At 40.8% G+C, this 14,009-nt stretch overlaps 1 protein-coding gene across 1 annotated transcript; it reads right to left on the reverse strand.

The window, feature by feature from the left end:
• Positions 1-7,235: 7,235 nt before the first annotated feature.
• On the reverse strand, positions 7,236-12,647 carry LOC135626794 (peroxisome biogenesis protein 19-2-like). Its single transcript, XM_065132432.1, has 5 exons — positions 12,488-12,647; positions 12,336-12,381; positions 11,930-12,266; positions 9,439-9,755; positions 7,236-7,451 (listed from the first exon to the last, which is right to left on the reverse strand). The coding sequence occupies exons 1-5, from the start codon at positions 12,528-12,530 to the stop codon at positions 7,406-7,408; spliced, it is 789 nt and encodes a 262-aa protein (XP_064988504.1). The 5' UTR covers positions 12,531-12,647; the 3' UTR covers positions 7,236-7,405.
• Positions 12,648-14,009: the final 1,362 nt, after the last annotated feature.

Genomic DNA, 14,009 nt, shown 5'->3' on the forward strand with positions numbered 1-14,009 from the left:
CTTACAAACCAAATCATATTCTTTGAAATATTTTAGGCTATAAGTCCAAGTGAATGGATCATCAATCAATATAATGAAACTTAAGTTATTAATTGACATTATTTATTTCTAGACTCCTTTTCTCTAACCATCAATGCTTTATACCATAATGCATATAATTGTAATAGTACTTATCGTTCTTAAAGAAGAAAGCTATTGCGATATATCACAAAGTATATTCAACGACTTGACAATTAAGCTTGACCATATCAAGTCATTTGATAAAATTTTACATTGATAAAGTTTGATTAGTGGCCTCAAAGTATACCACAAAATCAACTTCCATTGTCAATATACAATAATATATTACTTTATATTTTTTCTTATAAATTTTTTCTCCAATTGATATAGATATAAATCATAAAGTTGACTTCTTGTTGTCGAGATAATATACAGAATCAGCACATGAAAAATATTATAATTTCAAGCTGATTTAATTATATATATATATGAGTATATAATCCTTCGTCTCTTCCAAACATCTTAGTACTTACTTTATAGTCTTTTAGTGTTTTCATTCATCGATAACTTTAGTATCTACTTAGTATTCCAACTATAAAACTGATATCTGATCTAGCATAGACTTGAGTATAAATAGATTTTCAACTATGTGTACATAAAGAATATTTTTCTTTATATAATTTTTTAAAGTTATTTTTAAAAATATTTGTTTTGATTGAAACTTTTACTCTTTTTTTTTTCATTTGTTGAACAAATCTCTCCTATATCCTTTTTGAGATATTCCTAATAATCCTTGAGATCTGAACTTCTCAATGCTAATAATATAATAACATAAGATACCTCATTCATATCAACCATCTTAAAATTTTAAGTGAAATTTTTTTTATTCAGTATAATAAATCAAAATTACTACTAGTAAGCATAATATTCTCCATATATAAGATTAATATAATAAATTTACTCCCACTAATCTTTAAATATAAATACTAATCAATAGTATTTTTCTTAAATATGAAGGAAGTAATGATGTTAAGAAACTTTATATATTATTGTCTAGAAGCTTTTTTAAAATTATAAATTGATTTCTTAAATTTGTATACCAAATTTTATATTTTTTTATTTTCTTTGTGAATCATTTAGGTTAACCCATATAAAACTAAATCCCCAATCAATCTTAATAAGTTCATTTAAAAACTAGAAAAAAAATCTCATTATGGTCGATATATTTTTTATGAGTAAAATATTTGACCATAAGTCTGACTTTTATATCGTTCGATATTACTCTTTGAGTCATATTTATATAACAGACTCTTTTACAGCTATGGTAGAGTTCTCGTACACTAGTTTGGCACTTGATTTTAACTCTTGTTTTATTGCATCATAACACTTTTCAGAATTGCTACTTTCCATAACTTGTGAAAACATTAAGAGATTATTTAGATTTATATATTATAATATAATTCTTGTAGATGTATCACATAATAATTAGAAATGATAGATCTTCTTTTCCTTTGAGATATTTTAGAAAACTATTGATTGTGATTGTTCTACAAGATCAAATGATAAAGGAGTATCAATTTATATTTCCTCAGTGTTAAGATTAAATTTTAAAATTTTTACTCCCACTGATTCGCTATTTTCTAGAAATCTTACATTCCTAGATTTAATTATTCTCATATTATAATTATAGTAATAAAATATATACCCCTTTAAAATTTTCTAAATAGATAATAAAATATCTAGAAATAATCTTTGAATATGCTAGCCATAGGTGCCTGAGACCCTTGCTCACATGTCCACATGAGCAACAAGGGGGGCAGTCCATAACCGTTTGTCTTGGACTCTTGCCCACAAATGCAAATGGGTGAAGGGTGATCTTTATCCTCTTCTCTTATCCTGGACACCACATGATGGTCATGTATCAAATAAAATTTGACTAATGGTGTACTCCCTATCATTTGTTCCCCCTCCCACCCCCCAAGTCGTTCTTTGGGGCTCTTGCAAAAGGGGTTCAAAGTGCAGCATCTAATTCCTCCGATATGTCAAGCTTATACCTCTTCGATCCATCGCTTGCCTCGTGATACGTCTAGTTCATCGTGCTCGAGCATTGTTGGTAGTGATCCATCATTGACCTACCCCTTGTATTATCGAGAGATGCACCTTAATCGGACAAGATCAGGTTTCCCTACCTCCCATCTCTTCTCGACCTAGTCGAGTTTTTCGACCTCCTCGTCTTTGCTAGAGGTGGGGGTCGGGCTTCTCAATCTTCATGCCTAAGTGTAAGGTGGCGGGCAGGTTTCCTGACTTCCCAAGGTGGTCAAGGATTCGACCCCCACTGTGCCACTTTATCTTTAGTGAAAGCAGGAATCGAGTTTCCCAACCTCCCCGAAAGGTCATGGGTTTGACCCCCATGGTGGGTGTTGTTAGTGTAAACAACTTTAAGCCGTGGCCTCGAGTCCGAATGATGGGGAATCTTGTTCAGCATCCCTCTGGGTTGCCAAGGTGGTCGGTCGTGTTGATCGAGTCATGTCGGAGCTCGCCGGGCTTCTCGGGGGGGTGGAGGTTCCTCGCCTGGGTGTTCGAGGGAAGGAGCTCCGTCTTCGTCCCTACACACAGGTTGGGTCGGGAGAGCTCGGCCCGACCCCTCCGACGATCAAGTTAGTGAGTAGTCGTAGGAGGTTTAGTATCTCCCTTTTTTCCCCCCTCCCTCTTGTTCAGGACGCGAGGGTATTTATAGGGAAGCTTACTGTTTCCTGATGTGCCCGCTTGCAGGGGCAGACTCGTACTCCTGGTAGCATCTGACACTGGTGTTGGCGTGGCGTGCACGATTGGGCTTGCATAGGACGTGGCGTGCCCCGGTCGTCGTCCTATCTGCGTTGACCAGGTGCTGTCAGGTTAACAGAGGTGCGAGGCGTCATCTAGGGCAATTGACGTCTCCCGGGTCTTATCGCTATTATTACCCTCATCATATTCCCCCCCCCCCCTCGAAGGAAGCTATGCGTCAGTTGTTGTAAAAGGGGAGTCCGAGGCATGGCTTTAGCTTTAAGAAACTATCCCTGTTGGGTGGTTGCCGGTCCGTTACCGGGGGTGCGAGAATCGTGGAGTTTAGTAACTAAGGAGGGTTGGGCGTGCAGCGGTGGTCCTGGGCAGTATGCAGCCGAGGAGTATGACTCAGGCGGGCAGGCCGCGCAGAGGTAGTGGTCTTAGGCAACACGCAGCCGAGGAGCACGACACAGGTGGGCTACGGCCAAGGGGTATAGCTCAGGCGAGCAGGCTGCACAGGCGTGGTCTCGAGCAACATGCGACGGAGGAGTGTGGCTCAGGCGGGCAGGCCGCGCAAGCGTGGTCTCAGGGAACATGCGGCCGAAGAGCACGACGCAGGCGGGCAGGTTGCGTGGGCGTGGTCTCGGGCAACACACAGCCGAGGAGCACGACGCAGGTGGGCAGGCCACACAGGTGTGGTCTCGGGCAACATGCGGCCGAGGAGCACGACGCTGGCGGGTAGACCGCGCAGGTGTGGTCTCGGGCAATATGCGACCGAGGAGCACGACGCAGGTGGGCAGGCCGCGTAGGCGTGGTCTCGGGCAAGATGCGGCCGAGGAGCACAACACAGGCGGGCAGGTCGCGCAGGCGTGGTCTCGGGCAACATGCGGCCGAGGAGCACGACACAGGCGGGCAGGTCGCGCAGGCGTGGTCTCGGGCAACATGCGGCCGAGGAGCACGGCGCAGGCGGGCAAGCCGCGCAAGCGTGGACTCGGGTAGTCTGTGGCCGAGTCGTGTAGAAACAAAAGGGGTTAGGCCGGGGCTAACCGCGAACCGGGAGGCTGTCAGGTAGATACTGAACCTTCGCTCGGAAGAGACTAAGGCAGGGCCTAGATTTCTTTTCACAAGGACTACATCGAATAGCCACCGCGGGTGCTTGACCTCTTCTATGGAGCTCGTTGCCAAAAGCCGTCCCTTCTCCTCACGGCCACCCAGGGGCTCCGCCGCGATGTACTGGTTAGCCCGCTGGAGCATATCTGGTACCGTGGTGGGAGGTCGCTCCACGAGGGACCAAAGGAATCTAGAAGGTCGTAGGCCTATCATAAATGCCTGCATTAACAAAGAGGGGTGAGCATTCGGCAACCCTCGGATTTGTGTTGTAAAGCGATTCACAAAATGGGAGAGGGGCTCGTCCTCCCTTTGGTTGAGTCCGAGGAGCAATGCAACGGACGACTTTGGTCGGGCGTAGGCTAGGAAGCTAAGCTCGAAGTCTTTGATGAGCTGATCAAAGGAGGAGATCATCCCAGTCTTCATACCGCTGTACCATGTGCGGGCTGGCCCCCTCAGGGTTGTGGGAAACGTCGTGATTCGCTGGGTCGGTGGAGCCGTCATATGCGTCCAGAGAGGGGAGCCGGAAGTTCGGGAGGACTGTCTGATCTTGTATCTCGGGCGCGAACGGAGACCCTTGGTGTGCATCCTCCCAGAGCTCTCCCTTTGACCTGCGAACCTCCTTCTCCACTTCGTCGAGCCATTGACTAACAAAGCGCAGCTGGGCTCATAGGGAGTCCGTTGAGTCCGAAGACAATGCCTTGGGTTTCGGGCGGCCGCTCGGGTTTGCCATCACCCGATCCCCAAGTGGGGCTGATCGGACTCGAAGCAAAGTGGGGAGATTTGGAAGTGGCGTGTGGGCCCGAACAGGCGGCTCCTGTTGCCATAGTGGTTGGATCATAGGCGGGTGCGTCGGATGAGAAACAAGCGGGATAATGGTTTGCACCATACCCGTCAGAGCTTGGACTTGATGAGCGAGGTCCTAAAAGGCCTCGGATGACGAGCGACGGGTCAGCTGGGGCTCCTTCGGGTGGCGACCAGCTCGAGTCGTTGAATAACCGCCAATGGCGCTCTGAGGTCACGGCGGGGTGCTCAGCTCGAGGTTCTTCACGCGAGAGGTGTTCCCCCGGAGCTCCGACCCGGTGTGACCCCTCAGTCGCGAGCACGTATGAGTCGATCGGGTGATCCCTTGACATTCGGGCCCTCCTTCTAGCGCCAAAATGTTAGTGTAAACAACTTTAAGCTGTGGCCTCGGGGTCGACGCGGCTTAGTTTGGGTCCGAATGATGGGGGATCTTGTTCGGCATTCCTCTGGGTTGCCAAGGCGGTCGGTCGTGCTGATCGGGTCGTGTTTGAGCTCGCCGGGCTTCTCCGGGGGGTGGAGGTTCCTCGCTTGGGTGTTCGGGGGAAGGAGCTCCGTCTTCGTCCCTACACACAAGTCGGGTCAGGAGAGCTCGACCCAACCCCTCCGACAATCAAGTTAGTGAGTGATCGTAGGGGGTTTAGTATCTCCCTTTTTTCCTCCCTCCCTCTTGTTCAGGACGCGAGGGTATTTATAGGGAAGCTTACTGTTTCCTGATGTGCCCGCTTGTAGGGGGCAAGCTCGTACTCATGGTAGCATCTGACATTGGTGTTGGCGTGGCGTGCACGACCGGGCTTGCACAAGACGTGGCGTGCCCCGGTCGTCGTCCTATCTGCGTTGACCAAGTGCTGTCAGGTTACAGAGGTGCGAGGCATCATCTGGGACAGTTGACGTCGTCCGGGTCTTATCGCCATTATTATCCTCATCAGGTGTCATGGCGTCTTTAGCGAAGACGGTGGTCGAGCTTCCTAATATTCATGCCTTGACGTAAAGTGAGGGTTGAGTTTTCCGACCTCCCTCCCTGGGTCATTGTAGGTTTGACCCCCCACAATATAAGAAGAGGATTGGATTTCTCAACTTCCGTGTCTTTGGCAAAAGCTGGGGTCGAATTTCTCGACCTCCACAGCCTAGTGTAATCGAAGGATAAGTTTCATAACCTCAACGCCACCAACTCTGAACATTTTTTGAAGCTCAATCCAGAAACTTTTGGGTTTTGTTTTTGTTTTTTCTTTCCTTCTTTTTGTTTTCAGAAACACAAAAGAACAAATGGTGCATAATAAATGTCTGAGATAGCGATGCAAGCTGACAACAAAGAAACGACGAGAAGGTAAAGGTGGTCAGTGAGCTTACGGAACGGCTTTGCATGGCTCATCCGAGCTTCGTAACCAGTGAGGTTACAAAGAGAGCGACTTCTCGGAGAAGGCTCCCAATAGTCGTAAAGGTTATTTTAGCTGAGAAGACAAAAGAGAGGGTCACCCATTTTGTTTTATGCATTGTTCTTATTATTCAGTAACGGCAAGAGCGAGAGTGTCGTATCTACAATTAATATATCAAGATATCAATTGACTAAATAATACTTACATACAAAAGGAGTGAGTTCTTTTTTCCATGTTTCCACTGATATTTAACTCAGCTTTGTTGCTGACATTGTCAACCCATCACCCATATGTTTTTCCTTTTAATATGAAGAATACCATTTTAAAGCCAAAAAAGGACTAACCTTTGGGAAATAGTTGACAATTGTCATTTGAAAGCTATAATATTTTTTCTTGAAAAACAGAAAATTAATGCATTTAAGAAGATGAAGACTACTGCTAACGCATCTGACAATCTTAGAAAATTTACCTTTTTGAACATGTCAGGCTAATTGCATAAACTGGATGAATGGTAGAACTAGTTTGCCAAACAAAAAAACTGAAAGCCATATCAGAAACCTTGTACCACAAAAGAAGGGAGGAACGAACTTGTTTGTACTCACAGAATTCACAAAAATGAGTGCAGGAAGAGACTTTTACCATGAATCTTCCTATAAGAGCTCAGGACGTACCTGTGGATAACAATATGCAAGGAATGCGGAGTCGCGACGACCGACTTCACCCAAGCAAAATTGCTTTAAAGACAAAGGCATCCAACTCCCCAATGTTTCAGAACAGTATGAGCTCCGCGTTTTACCAATAAGCCTCCTGACTTTGGAGTAGGAATTGATATCATTACAATCACCGGGTTGCATTGAAGTCATCCTGAGATTGTCCTCTGGAGTCTACCTGTGATTCACCGTACTGCAGCAGCATCTGTGTAGATTCATGAGCTCGAATGGTTGCTTACACCATGCTTAACTCCTCCTTGGCACCTCAGCACTCTCGCTTGGTTGCTTGATGCCTGAGACTCCATGTTCCACTTCGAAGACCCCGCTAATTTTGTTGTACCATAAGATGAGATACCAAAGTTTCATAGATTATATTTGAACATTCATAAAAGCTAAATAACCACACGAGGATATTGCCAAAGAGAGGTTTCTCAGACATGCGCCACAAAACAGAAGTAAAAAATAATAGACAGATAAATGACTCAAATGAGGGCTTAATTTATTGAGTAGAGTGCCATCTAATAATTCTTAAACATAAAATAATAACTGGAAAGCTGACAACCATGGAAGAGATGACACAATTTAAACATCTTACAGGAAAGAAGACGCGAGCAAATTGTTTACCATGATGAAGATCAAATCCACATCTTACATAATACAACAGTTAGATGTAGCATCTAGTTGATCAGGAGACCTGCAGCAATAGCCAAAGGAACAAAATATTAGAGTCAACAAGCTTAAGCTAGAAAGGCAACAAAAGGTAAAATGCAATGAGCTAAAGTGAAAAAATAAAAATAAAGGAGTAGTTGTCCTGTCTAAGGTACACATCTAACTTCATTAAGCATATTCAGATCATGGACAGGGTGCAGCAGATCAAGCAAATCTATCTTATACAGCGGCAGACTGCACACCATTTTCTCTTTTCCTTTTTTTATCTGAGAAGTTCAAAAGGGAGGACAGAGTGCAGCAAATCAAGCAAAACTGCTTGGCACCCTGTTTCTGAGCCACATTATATATTCCATGGTTCTCTTTGACTAATATTTTTGTCCAGCTACATAACATGCTTCTCAAAATTCCATAATTCCACCACAAACACTCCAACAATAAAACTGATTGCTTTAAATTCTTCAGTCATTTGGCCATAAATTGAATAAATCACTTTGTACACATGATGTCATTAATATATAGGCTTCTGTGTTGTTTATCATTCCATCTCATTAACAGATTGTATTCTTGTCCTCCCAAAATTCCATCATTTAGTTCTACCATCCTTTTCAATTCTGTTTTTTATTCTATTTCCCTATACATATATCTATAGCATTAATCTCTATTGTACGGTTAAGCTTTCGCTTGCTATAACTTCACAATCCTGGACTGTTACTATAGCTATGATCCTAGCAAGAAGGAAAAGGAGAAAAAACAAAAAAAATTTGACCATAGTTCAGACCACTCTTATATCCCACAATGTGTTTATTATTTCCTTCAAATATGTATTGCCAACTAGAATAATCTACAATGTGGCAAAATTTATAATCAATTAGCAATTTTTGTCGCTCCTCATGGCCACAAAATATATGTCTGCTTTGAGATCCACAATCTATTTTCAATGCAGTCATTTATTCCCTTGTGAAGAACTTTTCACTGACTGTTATTCCTTAAACTAGTCCATCCAATCTTCCAAAAGTTCCTGGATTATGAGATCTGGAAATCCTACTAAAAGAACATGAACTCATGAATTTTGTTCTTCTTTGACTTTTTATTTCTTCTGATATTTAAAGGTCTCAATTTTTTCATTCATTTTTCTACAGAAACTTCAATCAATCACCAGCTCCAACAGATACCAATCCTAATTCTTATAAATGCCCAATCACCATCCTCATTTTTATAAACCTTGACTGGTAGCCATCTTGAAGCCCATCGACCACTGTCAAGAGGTCAAAACTTGGAGATGCAAATGTCTCATTAGCATACTCATCAAAAAGCCTTCTCCAATATCTAAAAATCTACAGACTTGACAGAAATGTCTGTCCATGTCTTTTGGTGCTGATTGCCTTCAGCTATGTCACCAAATAAAAGGACTAGTTTCGGAGCTTAAGCAACCTTGTAAACTTCAAATTAACTTCCAATTTCACCACTCACTGCATCCTTTTTGAACTTACTCCTATAGCATCCTCTTATATAGCAAACCAGTTTAATATAACTGGCGGATAATGTGACACCACTTGGAAAATGAAAGAATCAAAGGTCTAACAGCTACTTAATCTCCTAATTGTACCCATACATGTAAAAGACTTGGGATGTTTTTTATCATGTTCAAAGTGTATACAATTATAGGAACTCATGTTTGCTGGATCATCTCCAGTTCTCCAAGAATTCAAGCCAAGAAAAGTTAATAGACATAGTTGAATCACATCCTTTATTTAAGAGTGAAAACAATAAGGAAATGAACATATATAAACAGATGTATAGACACGTTCTACACATATATGTAAGTAAAAGTACATATATGTATGTAAGTATATACATGCATAGTCGTACATAATTCATGTGACCATACCCATCAAAGCATCTCATGTCTCCAAGTTCAACAGATTGTCATGGAGAGAGTATTATGACGAATTTGCTCTTATTGGTCAACAAAAACAACTGGGTATTGCAGAATACTAAAATGGAACACTCACAGTTGGCCCAGGTTGCTTAAATCAAGATCGGGGGCAAGCTCTTGGACTATATCACTTGGGGGTTGACCACATTCCTGCATTTTCTGCATGAGATCAACAATCTTGGAAAAGTTTTCAGGCTCACTGTCATAAACATCATTTAGTTCTATTATAAGCTCATATTGATGATAATAGCGGTCATATTCTTCCTTCTTCAGAGTATCTTTGTGCTCCTCCAACCACTTTGGATATCTTTCTCCAATTTCCTTCATGGGCTCATAGAGAATTTCTTTAGACAAAAGCTGCTGCATCATAGTTTCAACAATAGATTCAACATCCTGCAAAAGAAAATGTGAGACATATGTAAGATCCTATAAGCCAATAGGCTAATAATTGGAACATTAAAATAACAAATGAATGTTACAAAAATATATTAGATCAAAAACAAAATGTACACATCTATAAAGTAAAAAAGGGTCCATCATTTAAATAGATCAATGGCACTTCAGTTGAGCTAACACGTGCCCTTAAAGGACAAGAAGTACAAACTTTTCCGCTGACAAAAAAAAAAAATTTCTTCAGGTGAATGTTGCAATGCCACCAGAATGCATCAGAATTTTCAACTATAAAATGAATAAACGTGTGTATAAGGACCTCCATCACCAAGCTTATTACTTTCATGAGAGGCTAAACATAGAGTTGCAGTATAAACTACACAAAGCATTGTTTTCAACTAATATTTGGTCCTGAAAAGAGCATCTAAAATAAAAAATGTAGAGGCTACATAAGAACAGATTTAGTATATTCTTGATCATAGATTATTTTCCACACTATTAAGTGTTGCATAAAGCAATATCCGTGTTGTAAATAATATGTAATGAGCATGTTGTTGTAGAGGGTCTTCATGGTAGACAGCAGATAATGGGGGCGATCAGCCCAAAGCAAACCATCAACATAGAGCCATTATTAATATTATCAAGGATGTCAAGTGTTTTGACATGGTATAGATCCAATGACCAAATGTTTACACACGGTCATTAACTACTTTGTTATGCAATACCAAAACAACAGTGTCACATAATCATTTGTGATTTGTATAACATGAAATATCAAAATGGATGCGACCTTCACAGGCTACTATATCATCAAAAATAGAGAAATATAATACTCAAGTCTATTGGAAGCACAATAAAATGTTTAATAAAAATTAAGTGACGATGGTATCATTTATCATCTTCGAAAAGAGCTATAAAGAGAAAGACATATATAGAAAACAACATAGGAATGTAAAGGACAAGGAAGGAGACCAAAAGTCAGAGAGAGAGAGAGAGACAGAGATGAGAACAACAACAGTTGACATTCCCTTGAGAAAAGGTGGGATTGGGATGATAGGATTAAAATATAGTCTATTTTTTATATTTGGACATCAATCATTGAGATCTAAAACTTGCATTAGATTCAATCAAATTGAACTTTTTTGACCTATTTATGTGGGCTTAAAATATTTAAGAACAAATACCATTTGAGTCAGCTTGAGCCTTCCTTTTTATCAACTTATATGGAATCACTGATTAGATAAACCAGTAGGCTTGAAGAGCCTGCTATGGCTCCATTGCAGAGCGGCTGCTATAATGATCTGTTGTCCATTGTACTGAATACTATGAATTTAAACTACTATACGGCTCGCAACATATGCAATATAGTGCCTAACACCGTCAATCACTAAAACAGATGCTATGTTAAGACCCCTAGTTACAACGAACAAGACATATATGTAAGTGCATGTTCACACCCTTGTAGCTATGATGGCATCTGACAGTATCAATCACAAGTAAAGAGAATGATTGCCTTATAGTTGAAAATTTTAAAAAATCGATATACAGAGTCTTCTAGATACAAAACATATTTAGACACCAAAAGTTTCTTGTTTGAAGATGGATTCCATAACTATTGTAATTCACAGGCTCGTTCACAGGGCGTAATTACCAATTTCACGACCGAAGAGAACCTCCGCAACCGCACAGTGACATTTTGGATCTCTTTATTGTGCAAGTTTGCAGTTTATGAACAATAAGGACCTTCTGTTTTCTACAACTGACACAAAAGTACACAGCCAAAAGAACTTCACAGGCATCTTATTTTTCAGGCTCTAGAAATAATTTTCTTTAAGTATGCTATAAATTGTTGAACGACTAATCTTAACATTTGGTAGAATATTGACATCAATCTCATTCAAGTTGATAACATAGTGCACATCTGATACCAAAATCAACCTCACTAGACAGGCTCCTAGATCGTTGAAACTTAACCTTGAAGCATATCGCAAACGAGATTGGCATTGAAACTAGTTGTCCCAATAGGTATCTATTTCCTCCGCTAGTTTAACACCATAAGAGTAAGATTCTAAAATCTCATAGCTTTAAAGAATCAAACTTTAATTAATTTTCCCTATTTCTTGGACAGGAAGAAAAGATACGACGAACGAATGTTTCAATCAAAAGAGAAGGCAGACCTGCGAGCCCGCGAGCTCCTCAAACTGCTTGACGAACTCATCGACCATCCCTTCCTTGTCGAACCGAGCATCGCCGCCCTTGAGTGTGGCGGCCCCTGTGGCGGACTCCAGACCCCGCACCGCCTCCCGGGTCTCCTTCGTCAGCTTCTCAAGGGCCTCCGAGGCGTGGGACCCCCTGGGCCGGGCACCCTGCTTCCCTTTCCTCTTCGCGGCCAGGTCGGGCAGCCCCATCCCCAATCCTCGCACCGGGGTTGCCGAAGCCGATGACGCCGAAGGAGAAGAAGACGACGAGGGCAACGCATCCCTTCCCTCTTTCCCATCTCCACCGCCGCCGCTCCTATCAATCATTAACAGCAACAATTAGCATTGTATGAGCAAAATTTCTAGAGCGGAGGGAGAGTAGGACCTCTGGGCGGGGGCGAGATCGAGCTTGGTGAAGTCGTCCAAAGCGCCTGAAACAAAGAATCGACGCGGAATTCAGGATATAAAAGAAGGAACCGACGGAGACACATAGAGAGAGAGAGAGAGAGAGAGAGAGAGAGGAGACGAGGGAAGTACTGTCGAGGAGTTGGTCTAAGTCGTCGGAGGAAGGGTCGGCCATGGCGAGAGGGACGGACAGGCGGAGGCGAGGAGAGGAAAGCGTGGGGAGAGGCGGCGAGAGCCCGTCGGTCACGGCGTGGCCACCGCCCTCGAGGGCATAATATATACATCGCTGTGGCTTACATTTGCTGGCCTAAATATTACCAACTGGTTTTTGGAATTATAAATATCAGCACACAAATAAAAAGGAAATACAGGTGGATATTATTAACACAGATACAAAAAGATAGAGGGTTGATATGTACAGGTGGGACCCTAAAGAATCTTCATCTTAAGAACCAAAATTGATTCTTTTATCATAGAAAGGACTTTCTTTTCTTTTCTTTTCTTATTTTTACTTCGAGATTTCTATTGACAACTCTTTGCTATTTACACTTTCATTTTAATTTTTTTAATTTTTTTAATTTTTTTTTTGAACGATGAATGGTATAAACGATATTGACGATAAGAGATGAGAGAAGATAAGAAGAAAGGGAATGAATAGATGAAAAATTGAGGGAACAGGGTGACGGTGAGAGATCAAGGAGATTGTTAATAGCAATTTTCAACGTAGTGAAGGGGAAAGGGAGATTAGGGAGAAGAGTGAAAATTAGGGAGACCTAATCCAATTATAAATCATGTTGTATATCAAAAATTAATATAATAATAATATAAAGATATAGTTTGTGGAGGGATGTTTCAAAGAGATTGTCTTTGTATCTTTCTATGTCAAGAGTACTATCAAATCAACTTTAACGTGATATGATTCAAAGATGGAATATAAGGAGTTGAAAAAGGGAGAGAAAACCTTAGGTCATTTTATATTATGGGATCCTTATCCGTTTATATTTTGAAATGATTCAAAAAATATTTGATATTATAATTTATCAAAATTTTAGGGGTTTAAGAATTGGTTAATATTGATATAGATTGTAAAATTATTTCATATTTAAAGAGGAATCTATTTTCAAGTTTGGGTGATTTTTATCGTCTTTATCGTAATGGGCTGATTTGATTAATTAAAACACCGATTGTGATGAAGATTATGGCTCGAGTCAAAGTCAACAAAAATTTGGGATTCATATTGTCAAGCACATCTATGACTTTAGAAAATTAGAAATAGATACGAATGAGATATTCCCAAATATTTTTTTTTACTTTTTAAAATATTCATTGCATAAAAGCAACATCTACCAACTTTATATTCCATGTTCTTGAATTCGACTCACTGTCATGCTTATGCCCATCCCAAATGGATTTAATTAACACATTAATCTAGCTTAATCATTTGTAATGAATTGTTTACTTTTGGAAATTCTTACATTATTTTGTCCCTTAGAAATCTCATGAACGTACTTTTGATTTGAGGGTAGAGATAATACTTGATTCCTATGAGACGTTAATTTTCTTGCTTTTCGATAAATATAAAATTAAATAAGTTTATTGAAAATGATAAGACTAGAATTAAAAGTAAATTAAAACTCTATATGTAACAATAGGC

Source organism: Musa acuminata, chromosome BXJ2-11 (assembly GCF_036884655.1).
Source record: "Musa acuminata AAA Group cultivar baxijiao chromosome BXJ2-11, Cavendish_Baxijiao_AAA, whole genome shotgun sequence".
NCBI classification, from domain to species: domain Eukaryota; kingdom Viridiplantae; phylum Streptophyta; class Magnoliopsida; order Zingiberales; family Musaceae; genus Musa; species Musa acuminata.